The following is a 17277-nucleotide window of genomic DNA, read 5'->3' as shown; positions in this document are numbered from 1 at the left end:
AGTTTTTAAAAAATTGTACTTGTGTTTTAATGTTGTGCTCGTGCTTCGCTTTTACTTACTTTTGCATTCAGTTTTTCTTTTATTGTTAGAACTTTGGGTACACTTCTTTGGGGCATTTTAATAAAAGAAACACCTACCCTACTGCTTGCTCCATGCCACTTTTTTCATCCCCGGTCCACCACAGCAGGTAACTGCTGTTTGAGTGGAGGGAGGCTCCTAGCTGACGGTCTTCCTCACCAGAATACTCACTTACGGTGTGCCACAACACTCGCTCTTATTGGAGGAGAGGCACTCTAGTTCTCCCTCCAGCTTGTCAGTGTCAGCTACAAGGCAGGCTGATGGCGCTGACGCGCAGCGGGCGTGCCAAAGGCAAACCTGCCTGCCCCCGTCTGCGTCTGAACGGGTCCAGGGTCCAGGATCCCTGCTCGTTCCTTTACCTACTCAGCGAAAAAGCTACAGGCTTTAGCTGCTGGGAACCATATGATGGGCAAAAGGTTAGAAGCCACGTTGAGGGCTGAAAACTTACTGGGAAATATTGGGGGTGGTAAGTCCATGCCCCCTCGTCCAGCTCCCCACACATCTACCATGCTTGATAAACCGCTAGGTCTTAAGGTGGCTGTTCTCAACACGTGCTCCCTACAGAAACAATGCCTGGACATTTTTTCACTCCTCCAGGCAGGAGACATAGATATCCTGGTGGTTACAGAAACCTGGCTTGGGGACACCTCAGCCCCAGATATTGTAGCAGCCTTCCTGTGGACTTTGCTGTCCTATGGCTCAATAGACAAGAGAAGAGTAGAGGAGGAGGTGTAGCCATCTTCTATAATAAACGGTTAAAAGTAACTAAGCTAGTGGCAGAGAGCATTGACAGAACTGATATTTTAGGGGTAAAAATATCATCCAAATCCTCCTGCTTCTCAGAGATTATTGGTGATCTCTGCTCTCGGTACTACCAACTCCTAGTGGTAGGAGATTTTAACTACCACTGGGATAAAGTACCAAGAGAGCAACCTGCTAGTCAATTCGAGGTAGTTATGAGCTCGATGGGGCTTCACCAGCTAGTTGACTCTTCTAGACATCAGTCCCTGCACCTGGTCAGACCACTCTCTAATTAGTTGCTGGGTTCCGCTGGCCAGCCAACTGTCGCACTCACCTCAAGAGTGGAGAGTGGTGCGCAGCTGGAACAAAATTGAGGCAGACAATCTAATAGGCACCTTGCTCAGTACTTCCCCTAAGAAATTTACGAAAGGTAACCTCGACCAGGAGAGTGAGGCCCTTATTGGCAACTTAAGAGGAGCCATAGATCAGGTGGCACTAGAGATAAGGGCAAGGGGCCCCCTGGTTTAATGAGGACCTGAGGGGAAGGAAGTAAATCCTCCGCCAAGCTGAGAGGCTATGGCGCAAATCATACCACCTAGTCGCACTTGCAATTTATAAAACCATGCTAGCCCTATATAAAAAAGCCATTATATTCAGAAAGACCTACAAACAGAGGGAAACGTTTCGAATTTTAAAAGAACTCAGTCAGAAGTTCGAACAGAAACCTGCACCGAAGCCAGCAGATGGCAACACATTTCAGGCCTTTTTTCTTCTTAAAGTCAGGGACATTCTAGCCGAGAACTCTCCAATCAACCAGCGCCCCCTGGACCAGAATCTAGCCACCGGGACTCCCGGTTTACAACTCACCTCCTTTCCTAATCTAAACCTAGCCTCACTGTCATGCCTGATGAATCGGGACAATTCAGGCTCCCCAGCAGACCCCTGCCCTCCGAGGATTTTTCGAATGGCTCTTCCCGGGCTAGAGAGGGAGATCCTTTCTCTACTTAATCATTCCCTGGAGACAGGTTACTTGCCCTCCAGCCTGAAGGAGGCCAGGGTTATTCCCCTGATAAAGAAACCAGGGGCCGATGAGGCCAATCTTAAAAACTATAGGCTCATTTCCCAGCACCCTTTCCAGGCGAAAGTGGTGGAGCAACATGTCCTCAAAGTGCTTTCATCTTTCATGGAGGAACACCAGCTACTTCAGGTGCAGCAGGCCAGCTTCAGGGCCCACCATAGCACTGAACTGGTGAAGTTATTTGTGCTCAATGAGCTTAGAGTCATGGCTGATAACAAAAAAAAGAAAGCCCTGATCCTGTTAGATCTGTCAGCGGCATTCGACACGGTCAATCGCGCACAGCTTCTGGCCCAGATTGCCGACTTTGGCATTCGTGGGTTGGCACACCAGTGGCTTGAGTCCTTTCTGTCAGGGCGGTCTCAAGGGTCCAACTGGGTGAGCAGGTGTCAGTGGTGCCCTAACATGTGGCATCCACCAGGGCTCAGCACTGTCCCCACTCCTTATTAACATGCATCTTCAGCACTGGTAGCAGCTCTGGTCCGCATAGACTGTCAAGTCTTTAACTACGCGGATAATACCCAACTTATTCTCCAGATCAAGAATTCTCCTAAAGCCCACACTCTTGTGCAAAAGATACACAGTGAACTGGATGATAGCTAGCTCTATAAAAGTCAACCCAGATAAAACTGAGGTCCTAGTAACCTCCTCTAAAAACAACCCCTGGAATGGCCTCTTTTGGCCACAGGTGTCATGCCCCGAGGTCCCACTCGCGAAGAAGTTCTAATTGCCTTGGTCACTATATAAGACGCACCACATCAACAGAACGCCGCTTTGCGTTCTAGCATCTAGCTCATACTTCCGGGTATTCTGTCCCCGTAGGATTTGCCTGACTTCCGGTTTTGGTCGGTTGTGTTTCCGTTCTTGATTCTCCGCGATCCTCCGTGAGGGCGTTCTGTTCCGTTGTATCCTGTGGCCCTCCTTGGCGGTCCCACTACCTCGCTGACACTCTTCAATCTTGTGTCAGCATTTCTGTTACCTTCTTGGGAGTCTTCACAAACACGTTTGGTGCAATTCGTGTTTGCTTTACTTATTTTTTTTTCCCCCGTTCATACTGCCCTGTTCCTGGTGCTCCGCCCGGCGGCCGGGTCTTTCCCCGCCGTCCGGCCGGGTACTGCCTGTTCCAAGTTTCCCTGTTCCTGGTGCTTCGCCCGGCGGCCGGGTCTTTCCCCGCTGTCCGGCCGGGTACTGCCTGCTGCATATTCATCTTGGTTCATTGGCCGGAGCTGCCTCCCGTTGGGTGAACCACCTAACCAGTCTTCCCTTTAGCATTTTGGAATACTTTTGTTTGGGGCACTTGCGTGGACCAGTGTGTGGTGTGTTTCGAGGCTCAGCTACTGGAATCACGGTAACAGCGAGTTGCGCTGCCTCTCCTATAATATGGTATATGGTTACTGTTGTAGATGAGTAAGTTGTGATATTGTCTGGCAGATTATACCTTGTACATATTCCAGAAGAAAGGTTCGCACACGCGCATGTCACCTTGGAATAGAGTCGGGTGCTCTTCAAGTATTCTCCATAAGAATAGCGGGGTGAGATTCACAAATCACTTTCTTTTATATGCTAGTATAGAGTGGGGTAGAGTGCTTACAATCTTTGTCCTTTTGTTTTGTACAGGGAGCGGACACCAAATCTACCCACCAGTAGTATTTCAAAGTCCAGACTATTAGCTGTGGTAGGTGCTATTTATGTATATATGTAGGCATTGTGTATGTACACTGTTTTGTAACAAGGTATAGGTAGTAACATCTTCCTTCCCTTACAGCCTGCCTCCTCATCAAGTGTCCACACTGAAGTTCCACAGTCAAGACCTGTTATTTCCCCCGCCTTTCCTTGTTTTGTTTCCCTGTTTTCCCCTGGCGTGCCATTCGATACTCTAGAGTCTGATAGAGTCGGAAGGCCGTAGAGGAGGGCTGAGGACTATTCTCTGGATTCCTGCCGCTCCTGCGGAACAAGCCTGGAAATCATTACAACAGGAGCTTGGCACCTCCCCTACACCAACCCTTGTTGTAAAAAGTTTGGGCATTAAGATTGATGTCAATCTCTCTATGGCCAATCAAGTAGCTTCTGTGGCCGGCACCTGTACGGGTTTAATGAGACAGTTGTGTAAACTTGCCCCCTTTCTCTTACCAGCCACCTTACAGATGATCGTGTCTGCCCTGATCGTGTCTAGATTGGACTATGGCAATGCCTAATACATCTGCCTCCCTAAGAAACTCATAAGCAAGCTACAGGTGACCTTAAATGACGCAGCTAGGCTGATTTTCAGGTACCCTAGAAGGGCTTATGCTACCCCCTTGCTGTGTTAGTTGCCCTGGCTCCCGATTAAACAGACAGTAAAGTTCAAGGGCCTTTGCATCGCTCACAAAGCCATTCATGGCCAGGCCCCAGCCTTTATCAAGGAGCGCCTGGGGAACCATGCGTCGGGACGTACTCTTTGGTCGTCCAAGGCAGGCCTCTTGGCCCACCCACGGGTCAAAATCTCATAGAAAGGTGGCAGAGTTTTCTCTGTCTTAATTCCCCAACTTTTTTTTCTTTAAAGATTTTTATTTGACCAGAAAATCATACAAAAAAAAAAGAGAACATCCAGGCTTGCAAAGGCACTCGCTATCCTTACAATTACATCCACGTCAAATGTGCATAGTTCAACACAGTGTACAGATTCATTTTTATACAATCAAGATACCACACTGGTATTCAGTGCGACATTAGGATGAGTTTGTAAATACATAGTTAATGGCACCCAATAGTCTCTGGATTTAGATCCCGTAGGAAGTTCTTCCTCATAAGTCTGTAGTGTGTCCCTACAATAGATCATGTCCTGCAGCCATTGTTCACATGTGGTACAGTTCTTGCCATTCAAGTACATAGATATCCGTCTCTTCGCCAACAGAATAGCTTAATTCCCCAACTTTGGAATCTACTGTGTTAGACCTGGCACCATTGGCATGGGTCTCCCTTCCATTTTTTGCTGTTGCCTCCTGTGTTTTTGCTGTGTTTTTGCTGGTCTAGAAGCTTTGGGCACTTTGCCACTGCTGTTCAGTGCCAAAGTGCAAGTGCTCCCTATTGTAAATTGTTGTAATTTATTTATTTATTTATAAAGTTTTATATAGCGCGAACAAGATCCCAAAGGATATCAGAGCGCTTTACAAAAGGATGAAAGGACAAATGCAATATCGACATCAAGTAAGAATACAAAACAGGAATAATCGTGGATTAGTGACTACATGATTGGCTTATTTGATTTACTTGTCAGACCCTAGTACGGTGCACCATGTGTGCCCAGGGCCTGCTGGTGGGCTTGCAGCACTGGTTGTGCCACCCACAGAAGCAGCTTGTAAAAATATGGCTCAGGCCTGCCACTGCAGAGCCTGTGTGCAGTCTGGGACTGCCATGTCGGCTTGGCAAATGTACACACTTACCAGTCCCTAAACCTTCCCCTTTCTACATGTTAGTCACCCCTAAGGCAGGCCCAAGGTACCCCAATGGGCAGGGTGCATTGTATGTAAAAGTTAGGACATGCCCTAATGTGTGTGGCATGTCCGGATAGTGAATTACAGCCCATTTCGTTTTTCACAATTGCAAGGCTACCCGTTCCCATAGGCCAGAATGGGCAGTTTGATTATAACATCTTATAATCCTAACTGACCCAGGGAACAAGGTAGACATTTGAGTTTAGTATGCCTGAACTCAGAATGTTAAAATAAATCTTTTAGTGAGGGTAATTTTTACATTCTGTGTTTGAAAATACCACTTTTAGAAAGTAGGTATTTTCTTGCCTAACCATCCAGTTGTCTCTGCTGGGTTTGTGTATTCCATGTCTGGTTTGTGAGTGACAGGGGGCTGGAGAGGGCCTTGGCTCCAGCAGTCTGATGGGTCAGGGCTGGGCTGAATAGGGCCTGCATCGAATAGAGAGTAGGGGCGGAGATGTCTTTTCACTGACCTGAGCCCTCATAGAATAGAGTAGGGGTAGGAGATTTCCTTTCAGCTACCTGTGCCAGGTCTACTTTTAACAATGCTGTCTCCGCCTCCTGCCAGGAAGCTGCACAGAACAGATTTTGGCTGGGCACAGACACCCTCTGCCTTCAGAGGACAAAGGATTTAGCAGTATAAATATTGTGGCCCAGACCCCCAGAACTTTAGATCACGTCTGGGAATCAAGACAAACCTTTGCCAAAGAGAACAACCAAGGAAGCTGAAGGAGGAGACTGCCCATGTGCTCTTTGCGATTTCTAGAGTTGGCCTGCAGTGGTTACTTTATTTGCCAAGGAAAGGGGAAGAGAACTTTTGTGAACTTTTCATCATCTTGAATAAGAATCTCCATGGGCTTGAAGTGTGATTGCCTCCTGCCTGTCTCAGGGCTACAAGACTTCACCACCAGCTCCCCTGAATTCCCTTGCTGGGAATTCTACCTGCAGAGAGGTGCCTACTGTTGTTTGGGCACTCTGAGAAGAATGCATGTCACAGGGAGCTGGAAGCGTGACCCAACGAGGAGAAGCGTGTCACCGCCACAGCCGTTGCATCACCGAAGAAGCGTGCCGCCGTCGCAGCTGTTCGCCGTCGCATCACTGACAAAGCGCGTCACATCACCGGAGAAGCATCAACTTCCTTGCGACCCTTTTGTTTGCATATCGTGACGCATCTAAAGTACTTTAAGAGTAAAGTGTCGCATTTACCATCTACATTGAACTAAGCTGTTTCTACCATTTTAAGACTTATTTTTGATTACAGTATTGTGGATTTTTGTAGTATGGTCTTGTGTTAAGTCTAGTAAAGATTAATCATTTTTCTAAACTGGTGTGGTGTCCATTTGCCGTGTTTTTACTGTATTACTGTATGTGTTCACAAATGCTTTACACACTGCCTCAGAGATAAGTCCGTCTGCTCGTGCCAAGCTACCAAGGGGGTGAGCAGGGGGTTATCTAGGAGTGTATCCCCCTTATCCGGACTAGAAGCAAGGGTCCCTATTTGGACAAAGGTGCAACCCATTGCCAACTAGAGACCTACAATTCTAACATACTACCTGAGAACTTTCGTAAAAAATCCACCCTCCTCCCTTTTAGGAAGCAACTCAAGACTTTTCTGTTTACGGAGGCTCTTGGCACAGTTTAAATCATCCGACAAGTGCTTATTGGCGATTGCTAGTGGACTTTGGTCTTCTCAAAGCCCTAAGGCACCTGCTGGTGATTATGCGCTATACAAACTTCAGTTAACATAACACCCCACAGGAAGTGGTCACATAGAGGGTGTAGACGCCATAAAGGTGTGTAGCCCATTGGTTACCACCTGTCACTCCCCTTAATGCCCCTAAAGTAAGTATTTAGGGGCATCCCTGATGCCAGGAAATAAGATTCGACTGATCCAGAAGAAGAGGACAAAGAAAAGCCGCAAGGAGAGCGACAACTGAAGACTTGCTGTGGACTTTTGGCACCAAACCCAACCTTCTTGCACCAGTTTCAACAACTGTGACCAGAGACGCGTCCTGCAGTTGAACATCTTCCAAGAACACTGGGAGACTACCAGCCCTTTGCAAATTGCCAGCAATCTCCCTTGGAGTAGAGGAGCTACTCCCCTGCAGTCCGCAGACACAGAAGACACCAAGTCCAGTTCACAAAGTTGCCGCTCCCTGGCCAGCCCGACTCAGCAGTCCCCCAGGAAGTGGTACCTGTACTCCTGTAGGTCAGATATGCCTCCCACAGAGTGTGCGGACAAAAGGACCAACGGAGCCCCACAGGACCAATATCTGGGGTACCAGACCCCTTGCAGCAGACAGAGCCCGTAAGTTTCCAGTCCGGACTCCCACTACACCTAGACCGAGCAGCAGGTGAGGGATATCAGCACCACAGAGAAATCCTGATTTGTTCACCCCCAACTGGCATGACTGGCGACCACAAGGCCCCAGGATGCACAGAGCCCAGTCGACGTTTCTACTCTGCACCTGAGCGCCCAGCCCAGGTTCCAACAAACCGGCTGTGCCCCCTTGATCCCAAGACCCTTGTGACCCGAGCCACTCGGGTGGGAGCTCCTGGACTTCTCCCCAAGCCCCACTCTGCTGCCTGTTTCTAGGTGGCCCCCCTTCTTTTCACAGGCGTAGTGAGCACAGTTACCAACCCAACCAGCACCTCTGAACATGGATGCCCCAGGCCAGGTAGCTGGTACTTTGGACCTTGACCCCCTACAACCCTAAGTCCCTGAAGGAGACCCCCAGAAACCGAACGTAAATATCTGTATGCCACAGATGCCTTTTCAACCATAGGGAAGCATTACTGCATAAAGACGCACTGAATGAAGGATTTACTTAACTGTAAAAATACATATTTAAAACAGTACTTACATGATAACAAAGTTCTTGGTATCAAAATTTCTATAAAAATACTAAATTTTTCTAAATTGGTCTCGGATTTATTCTTGAGTGTGAGTATCTCTCATTTATTGTCTCTGTGAGTACAACAAATGCTTAGCACTACCTTCTAAAAGCATAAATTGCTCACCCACACAACCACAAAAGAGAGCACTCAGTGTTAACATTTTTGCTCTAAACCAAGAAGGGTTGTCTGGACTCTTTACACAGTGTACCTCGTTTTGGTCCACTATATAAAAAGGCAGCTCCCTACAATGCTCAAGTAACTTAATAGGTTTCTGGTCTGGGCAAATCATACACCTCTATGAGGAAGGCATTTCCTGAAAGGATTTTGTACGGTTTAATGTGTCAAGGTTTGCTCTGCCAGTCAACTGCAGTGGTGTGATTACCACACGTACCATAGTGAAAAGTAATGTTTCAAGTAATGGCAAGACAGAGTATCAATATGTTATGTCACTTACTTAAGGGCAAGGTGACACAGCTTGTGGAGTCAGAGAAGTTTTTGGGCATCAAACAACAAATGCTTAGCTCTAACCTCTGACCTAATCAATTCTCCCGCCATTCATATTATTTTCTCTAAAGTACAACCTGAACTCCTACAGCTACTGTTAGCTTTTGACTCATGAGATCTTAAATAAAAAAACAGTAGTTCAATCCAACATGATCCTTGTAAAACGAGCAACAGGAATTTTAACATTCTGATAGGCCTGACAAATTCAAGAACCATCAAGGTTACTATTGGGAAAAGCTTCCATTAAATGTATAGCGTAAATAACCATTTGACTATGAACAAACTCAGCACCATGTCACATTGGCCTCCTTTTACCTATGGAAATATTACTACATTAGGTTAGGGTACCAGAGCTCCTCTGTACAAAACAGACCCTTACCATAAAGATAATAGCGAGCGGACTGTGGTCCCTCTCATTTTCTGCAAAAACAGTAAAAGTATTAGCCTTGGGGCTGGATTTAGATTTCGGCGGACAGGTTACTCCATCAAAACGGTGACGGATATCCCATCCGCCAAAATATAAATCCCGTAATATCCTATGGGATTTATATTTCGGTGGACAAGATATCGGTCACTGGTGTGATGGAGTAACCAGTCTGCCGAAATATAAATCAGGTCCTTAATCTAAAAATGAATTGGCCTATCTTTCTAAAAAAAAATGATATCTGGGAGGAAGCATGACTAAATATGACAATTTAGAAGTTATAGGTTAGTATACACTATAAATTCCATACATAAAGTGCCTTGTCACTGAAGATCAGTTTTGGGATACTTAATGCAGTATTCTCAGGAGGCTACACCTCTGCCTATAAAGACCCATTTGAGATCATTTCCAAGCGATTAACGTCTGAGGAAGGGAAGCCAAGGGTTGTGAAGTTGAAGGACTGGCCTCCAGGGGAAGATAATGGAGACATGATTCCCACAAAGGTTTGTCAATTTGATGGATAATCTTGCTCTTCCAGAATATACCAAGAGAGATGGCAGACTGAACCTTGCTTCACGATTGCCTAGCTACTTTGTTCGACCAGATCTTGGCCCCAAAATGTACAACGCATATGGTAAGTTAATGTTGAAGCTTGCACAGATGGCGCCTTAGTACGGCACTGCTTATATATGCTTCTTTTGAGAGTTTAGCTCTGCAACCATGTCTATTCTGTTTCCCATTCTTTAAGTCAAGCAAATCAGTAAAGCATTAAGTTAGATTTAGAGTGGGAAATTGCAAGCTTTCTGTAGAGTTCCTGGCACTGATCTCGGCCCTCTTGGCACTACTCTGAGGTTCCCAGATTTGAGCAAAGGCAGACTGGTTAGTTATACTAAGCAGTCTCTAATATATATATGAAACCCAAATGGGCTGGGTTAATTTTGGAAACCTACTTGCAAATATCTATAAGAGCACATAGAAAGTCAAAAATCACCACAAAAACAAGTATGGCAGAGATGTGTGGAGGCCTTCAGCTGAAAGCAAGACAAATTGACACAGGTTGTGGAGTCAGAGGAGTTTTTGGGCATCAAACAACAAATGCTTATCTCTAACCTATGACCTAATCAATTCTCCCTCCATTCATATTATTTTCTCTAAAGTACAACCTGAACTCCTACAGCTACTGTTAGCTTTAGACTCATGAGATCTTGCATAAAAAAACAGTAGTTCAATCCAACATGATCCTTGTAAAATGAGCAACAGGAATTTTAGCATTCTGATAGGCCTGACAAATTCAAGAACCATCAAGGTTACTATTAGGAAAAGCTTCCATTAAATGTATAGCATAACTAACCATTTGACTATGAACAAACTCAGCACCATGTCACATTGGCCTCCTTTTACCTTTGGAAATATTACTACATTAGGTATAGAGTACCCGAGTTCCTCTGTACAAAACAGACCCTTACCATAAAGATAATAGCGAGCGGACAGTGGTCCGTCTCATTTTCTGCAAAAACAGTAAAAGTATTAGCCTTGGGGTCGGATTTAGATTTCGGCGGACAGGTTACTCCATCAAAACGGTGACGGATATCCCATTCGCCGAAATATAAATCCCGTAATATCCTATGGGATTTATATTTCTGTGGACAAGATATCGGTCACTGGTGTGATGGAGTAACCTGTCCGCCGAAATATAAATCAGGCCCCTAATCTAAAAATGAATTGGCCTATCTTTCAACAAAAAAAATGGTATCTGGGAGGAAGCATGACTAAAATATGACAATTTAGAAGTTATAGGTTAGTATACTCTATAAATTCCATACATAAAGTGCCTTGTCACTGAAGATCAGTTTTGGGATACTTAATGCAGTATTCTCAGGAGGCTACACCTCTGCCTATAAAGACCTATTTGAGATAATTTCCAAGCGACTAAAGTCTGAGGAAGGGAAGCCAAGGGTTGTGAAGTTGAAGGACTGGCCTCCAGGGGAAGATTTCCGAGACATGATGCCCACAAGGTTTGTCGATTTGATGGATAATCTTCCTCTTCCAGAATATACCAAGAGAGATGGCAGACTGAACCTTGCTTCACGATTGCCTAGCTACTTTGTTCGACCAAATCTTGGCCCCAAAATGTACAACGCATATGGTAAGTTAATGTTGAAGCTTGCTCAGATGGCTCCATAGTATGGCACTGCTTATATATGCTTCTTTTGTGAGTTTAGCTCTGCAACCATGTCTATTCTGTTTCCCACTCTTTAAGTCAAGCAAATCAGTAAAGCATTAAGTTAGATTTAGGGTGGGAAATTGCAAGCCTTCTGTAGAGTTCCTGGCACTGATCTCCGCCCTCTTGGCACTACTCTGAGGTTCACAGATTTGAGCAAAGGCAGACTGGTTAGTTATACTAAGCAGTCTCTAATATATATAAAACCCAAATGGATGGGGTTAATTTTGGAAACCTACTTGGAAATATCTATAAGAACACATAGAAAGTAAAAAATCTCCACAAAAACAAGTATGGCAGAGATGTGTGGAGGCTTCCAGCTGAAAGCAAGACAAATTAAAATCCTATGGTACTTGGAGGTATCTGTTTCAAGTGTTTCTCAGGAGAAAACTGAATTTAATCTTTAAGACAACCCATGCTATTAAGGGGTTGTATTACCCTTCTGGGTGCAATTGTCCTGTAATCTGCAACCATTGCTGGGTTTTTTTCTCTCTCCTACTTGATAAGGATATTGCATTATGTCCTTCCTCTCATCATATTGTAAAGCGCTCTGATATCCCTCAAGATCTTGTTCGCGCTATATGAAACTTTATAAATAAATAATGGAACTGCCTTGTCTGGCCTTGTATTTAGTAATTTGATGATGGACTTTAGTCTTTTAGCTTCACTTTGAAGTTATCAGTAGAAATAACACATTGTGGTTTTATGTTTGTAGCCATTGTCAAATTCATATGACTTTCTCTAGATATATTATCAGTGTTTTAAAGAGATTCTCATCTTCACTGTGCATACAAATTAGGCATGACCACCATGGGTTCGGGATTAGCGTGCTACTCGCCAAAAAAGTGCTTCAACATCCCATCAGAGGTAACAAGCGCTATATAAATACAAATCTTTTTTCCCTTTTCTATACTCCCGCTATCCTTCTGAATACAATTAACTGACTTACCTATCCACCACTCAAATTACTTTCATATTTCACTATACTAATTCAACACTAATCCTTTATGGGTTCCGGAGTAGCTCGCTACTCGCCGAAAAAGCGCTTCAACACCTCGTCAGCGGTAGTAAGCGCTATAAAAATGCAATTACAATAAAATACAAAACAAAACTACCAGCCCCATTTCTTGCACTGAAGCCATCCCCGGTTAACAGTGAAGTACATGTTTTGATTTTGCCTGGCTTTGCCACACAAAAAGTGCCACAAAAGGCATCAAGTTCAGAATCTACAGGTGATTTAGAGGCACTAAAAATACAACTGTACTTAATAGACCATAGATAACCTGCCATAGGCAAATTAACCTCAATCGGTGAAAACAATTACAAAAGCCCAATTAATGGTCAATGTTTATAGAACCGAAGGTGGGGAAAATCCATAAGGAGTGCCCCACTAGCCATACCCAGTTTTATGTCAAAGTCTGCAGAAGAGGCACTGATGGGCCCAGTGACATCGTTTAAAAGGCTGAAGGTTACATTTCAGCTCTTCAGAACCGTTCTTGGGATTTTCCAATCCCTATTCCCAAGTTCTCATTGAGGCCTTCTCAGGGAGAGCAATTCTATGGTGCTGGATGATCTCTTACAGTTAACAGCTTGAAGGCAGACTGAATATCGTTGGTCTAGGTTGATATCTAGCTAGATGAAAGCTAAGAAAACATATTAATCAGCATGGATTTATGGAGCAGGTTGAAATCTGGAAAGAGGTTTTGATACTGTTAGGTGCTGAGTATCTACTCATGTTTAGAATTTTTTGTCGAAATTGGCCGATGAGAATATATGCAGGGGAGTGAATAGTTTGTAAACAACTTATGGACCCATTGTGGAGATCCTTGTCTAAACTCTAAACTCTAGGTTACGGGTTTGCATCCTGGAGAGTCCCGTTAGCATTTTATCCTTCCAAGGTCAATCAAAGGATAACCATTGAACTGTGCAACAAAAAACAAATAAAAAACAATAGTAATGATAAATATATTTAAGATCCACTTAGTTCGCAGGGCGTCGGACGGTGCAGGGCCAGTCATTTCAGGTGCATTCATGCTTGTGTAGATTACTTAAAGGAATCAGGTTGATTGGCCCTCTTTGCTCTAATTACACATAGTTCAGGGATGAGATTGTGGCTTTCAAAAGGTTTAAATAATGCCAATTTAACAGACATCTGTGGAAACAAAGTCCTAATAGACACATTTGTATTTGTTATCATACAGGAACTGTGTATGCTAATCAACGCAAGCTTTCCAGATAATTTGAGGTTGTGTTTACTGAAGTGTTTGAGGGAGTATAAGGCCATAACCACATAGTAAAAGCTCAGTTCCAAGGCAAAGTTGTTCATTTTACACAGGAATTACATTTCTTTGGTTCCACTAACCACCCATGCACAAGTTAGGAGGACATGGCAAAAAGTGGGCATTTATACTCTTTAGCTGCAGACTGGACAGACCAGAGAATGAATGTTTACAAAATTCTACTTTAAATCCATTTTGGATATAGCTTCTTTTGGAAGAAATAAGCTTTAAACAAATATTATCCTTGCTGCTGGTCCTGAAAAAGAATGCACATTTTCTAACAAGCGAAATGGATATTTCTAATTGAATGAAAGACCTAGGAACAAGTATTATCACACACGGATTAGGAACAGACAGCTTGATGTTAACTGTTATGTGTTACATAAATTCACTGCAGTTGTTGCATAGGTCAATGAATGAGGACAGTTAATAAAATTAGGACTGTGCTTTGAAAAACTCATGAACACTATTATATTTTTAAATGCAGGATCATAACTCCAACATGATGGCAGGAAGATTAGAAGAGAATTTGGTTCAAGTACGTAGAATGATTGGCTTGATGAGAATGTAGACATAAAGAGACTTATGTATGATTCACACTGAGCGCCACAACTGTGAATACCGGATTATAAATCGGGTCATTTACTGCTATGGCATAGCAACAGTGGGAAACAAAAGAGGGCTCCCGTTGTTGCTACATCCTAAAGGGCTCTCTTAGATATTTCAGTGTGGTGCTTCGCTCTCATTGCCTATTTTATGTCACTTGGTGAAAAACATGCCCGTTATTCACTGTTTCCATTTATAAATATATATGTTTACGTCAGTATAATGTAACATCTAGTTGAGTGGAGATTAGGTTAACATGAACACATACTTTAGATTACTACAGGTTTCTCAGGTTATAGTTATAGTATCATGAGAATTTGTATTCTCCCAAGCAGGCAGTGCTTAATGGGGTTTGTCTCAGGGCTATCCTTTGTAGGTACACACATTTATTTACACATGCCATCTTTAAAGAACTGGAATTTATAGCAGTTATGTTTACCTTCAGAAATAGCTAACTTCCATTCAAATAGTCCATTTAGATTTCATATTTAAGATAATTTCTGTATTGCAAGAAACAATAAACTGTACTGTACAGAATTAAAGAATTCAGAGCATTGCATTAATGAAGGGAACACTAGAAAATCAGCGACTATATGTTAGTGCACAGTAAGCAAGTTTTACATCTGCCTGTCCCATAAGAAAAACCAAAATATGCAAACACAAGATTTAATACAAAACAAGCACATAACCAACTTGTAAAAAAAATCGCCAGAATTTTAGAATTCTTAAACTCAGTTACATCAGTTCTTTTGATTGCATTACACTCACTTTTGTTTCCTATTTTCCCTCAACAGTGCACCCACCTTCCTTCTGTTTTCGCCACTGGAACTCCAGCACCACATCATCATGCCCTACAAAGGTGTGAACTGGAGTGTTCAGGTCGCAGATGTTCCAAAGGAGAAGGCTGTTCTCACGGCGCAGCTGGGGCACCATCACGGTTACCAGCCCACTACTGAAAGGCTGCAGAACAAATGGGAATATAGTACAGCCTTAGTGAGCGAACAGAGCATGTGAAGGGGCTCAAAACAACATACATAATTTGGGCGGAGTAAATGATTCTTCCGGTCAAGTCAAAACAGCATGGCTTTAGGATTCATCATTGATTTTAATCTGCAACATAATATGCCATCAGTCCCTTTTTGTTGGTAAGAATAAGTGTGAGAACGTGCCATCTTTCTTGCATTGGTATGCCCCCACTTTTTTCTGTCTGCTGATGTGCTTGACTGAGTGTGCCCTGGGCTCCTGCTAACCAGGTACCCAGAGCCTGTGTTCCTTTTTAAAACTGTGTTGAAACTGAAATCCAATTGGCATTTCTGGCCACCTATCAGCCCCTAGTAAATGGTACCCTAGGTACCCAGGGCATGGTGACCAGAGAAGACCCATGAGGACTGCAGCACTTATTGCGCGACCCTCAGGGGCCCTGTACCCTGGCACCCACACACTGCCTTTACAGGCTGAGTGTCCAAGTACAGAACTAACCCAAGAGTCGACATGGCACACATCCCTGTGTGCCAGGCCCACAGAACCCACTGCACTGGCATACTTCAGTCACACCTCTAGCTGGGTGCCCTATGCCAGAGGTATGGGCACAGGTGCATGAGCCATGTGCCCCTACAGAACCCTTGGCCATTCCTGGGCACTGTAAGTGCAGTGATGCCAGTCAGAGTATATGGTGCTGGGAGGCTGTCATTACAAACTCAACAGCACCATAATGGCTACACTGAAGACTGATAAGTTTGGTACCGAACTTCTCAGCACATTAAACCCGCACTGATGCCAGTGTGGGATTTAATGTAAAATGCACCAGAGGGCATCTTAGAGATGCCCCCTGAAAACCTAACCTTCAATCCACGTCTGGGCTGAGTGGCTGCAGAGGCTGCCACACAGCAGACAAGTTGCTGGACCCCTGGGTGGAGAGCCCCTGCTCTCCTGGGCCTGCACAATGCATAATCTGGGCGAGGTGCTAGGTCTCCTCCCCCAGGATGGGCAGGGGGAAGCTTCAAAGGCATGTCGCCTCTGCGAGCTTCTCCAGACCATTTGCTATACCCAGCAACTGGCCCCCACCAGTTCTGACCCCCACTCTGGCGGGAAGACTGGCGGGAAAAACTACATCAGGAAGGGGAGGTGCCAGCCTATGCCAACCCCACCCCTCAGGTGGGGGAGACGAGGTGAAGTACGGCTCCGGCCATCCCCCCAATCCTAGCTGGCGCCTGCCCACCTCCCACAGGAGAGGAGCAGGCTAGGGGGTGTACCCACCCCAGGACAGGGACCTATTGGTCCGTGCCCTTGCCCTACCTGTAACGCCCCTAAATTCAGTATTTAGGGGCTCCCTGAACCTTCCTTCCTCAGATCCCGATAAGAAAAGAAGAAAGAAGATCAACAACAGGACGACAACAACTGGCTTGGCCCCAGCCTTACCGGCCTGTCGATCCTGGAACCTGCTCCTGCCTAATCCCGGCGACTCCCGCGGACAGCAACCTTGGGACACCCAGAGGACCTGCCTGCCTTGACCCTCTTAAAGACTGGGACTCCCATCAGCAGAGGCTCTGCTGCAACAACACCCCTGGTGCCAGCCAGGAAGCTCCGGACCAGCCCATTCTGCACCCGCCGAGCCCGGCCCGTGCCCGAGTGATCCAAGACCACAAGGACGTCCCCCCGGCGACTGGGACCTGAAGTCCAGTGCCCAAAGACCCTCCCCGACGACGCCTGCAGCCACAGGACAAAGGACACATCTGACCGCAACCAGCAGGGGGGTAAGAATTCCCGACCTCAAAAGACACCCCTGCACCCGGCGCCTCCCGGCCCCCTGTGCCCAACTCCTGGGTGCCTACATATCCTCCAAGATCCCAACTTACCCCTCGAAGTGTTGGTCGCTCCAGAAGATCCTCCGTCCCCAAGCCTGCAGCCTTTGTTCCCTTTTCAAGTTCCTCATAGAATAACATTGAGCGCCCGATGGCTCAAAAGCACCCTGCACCCAGCCG

At 45.2% G+C, this 17277-nt stretch overlaps 1 protein-coding gene across 1 annotated transcript in view; it reads right to left on the bottom strand.

The window, feature by feature from the left end:
* The window catches only part of WDR59 (WD repeat domain 59), an 885758-nt gene that overhangs the window by 573797 nt on the left and 294684 nt on the right, over positions 1 to 17277 (bottom strand). Inside the window, exon 10 of the mRNA XM_078670030.1 lies at positions 15100 to 15256. Within this exon, the coding sequence (XP_078526156.1) occupies positions 15100 to 15256 (157 nt within the window). The remainder of the gene's footprint in view (positions 1 to 15099; positions 15257 to 17277) is intronic.

The sequence above is a fragment of the Lissotriton helveticus genome, chromosome 12, assembly GCF_964261635.1.
Source record: "Lissotriton helveticus chromosome 12, aLisHel1.1, whole genome shotgun sequence".
Lineage (NCBI taxonomy): Eukaryota > Metazoa > Chordata > Amphibia > Caudata > Salamandridae > Lissotriton > Lissotriton helveticus.
The sequence above is the reverse complement of the archived record's forward strand: the minus strand, read 5'-3'. Positions and strand labels throughout refer to the sequence as shown.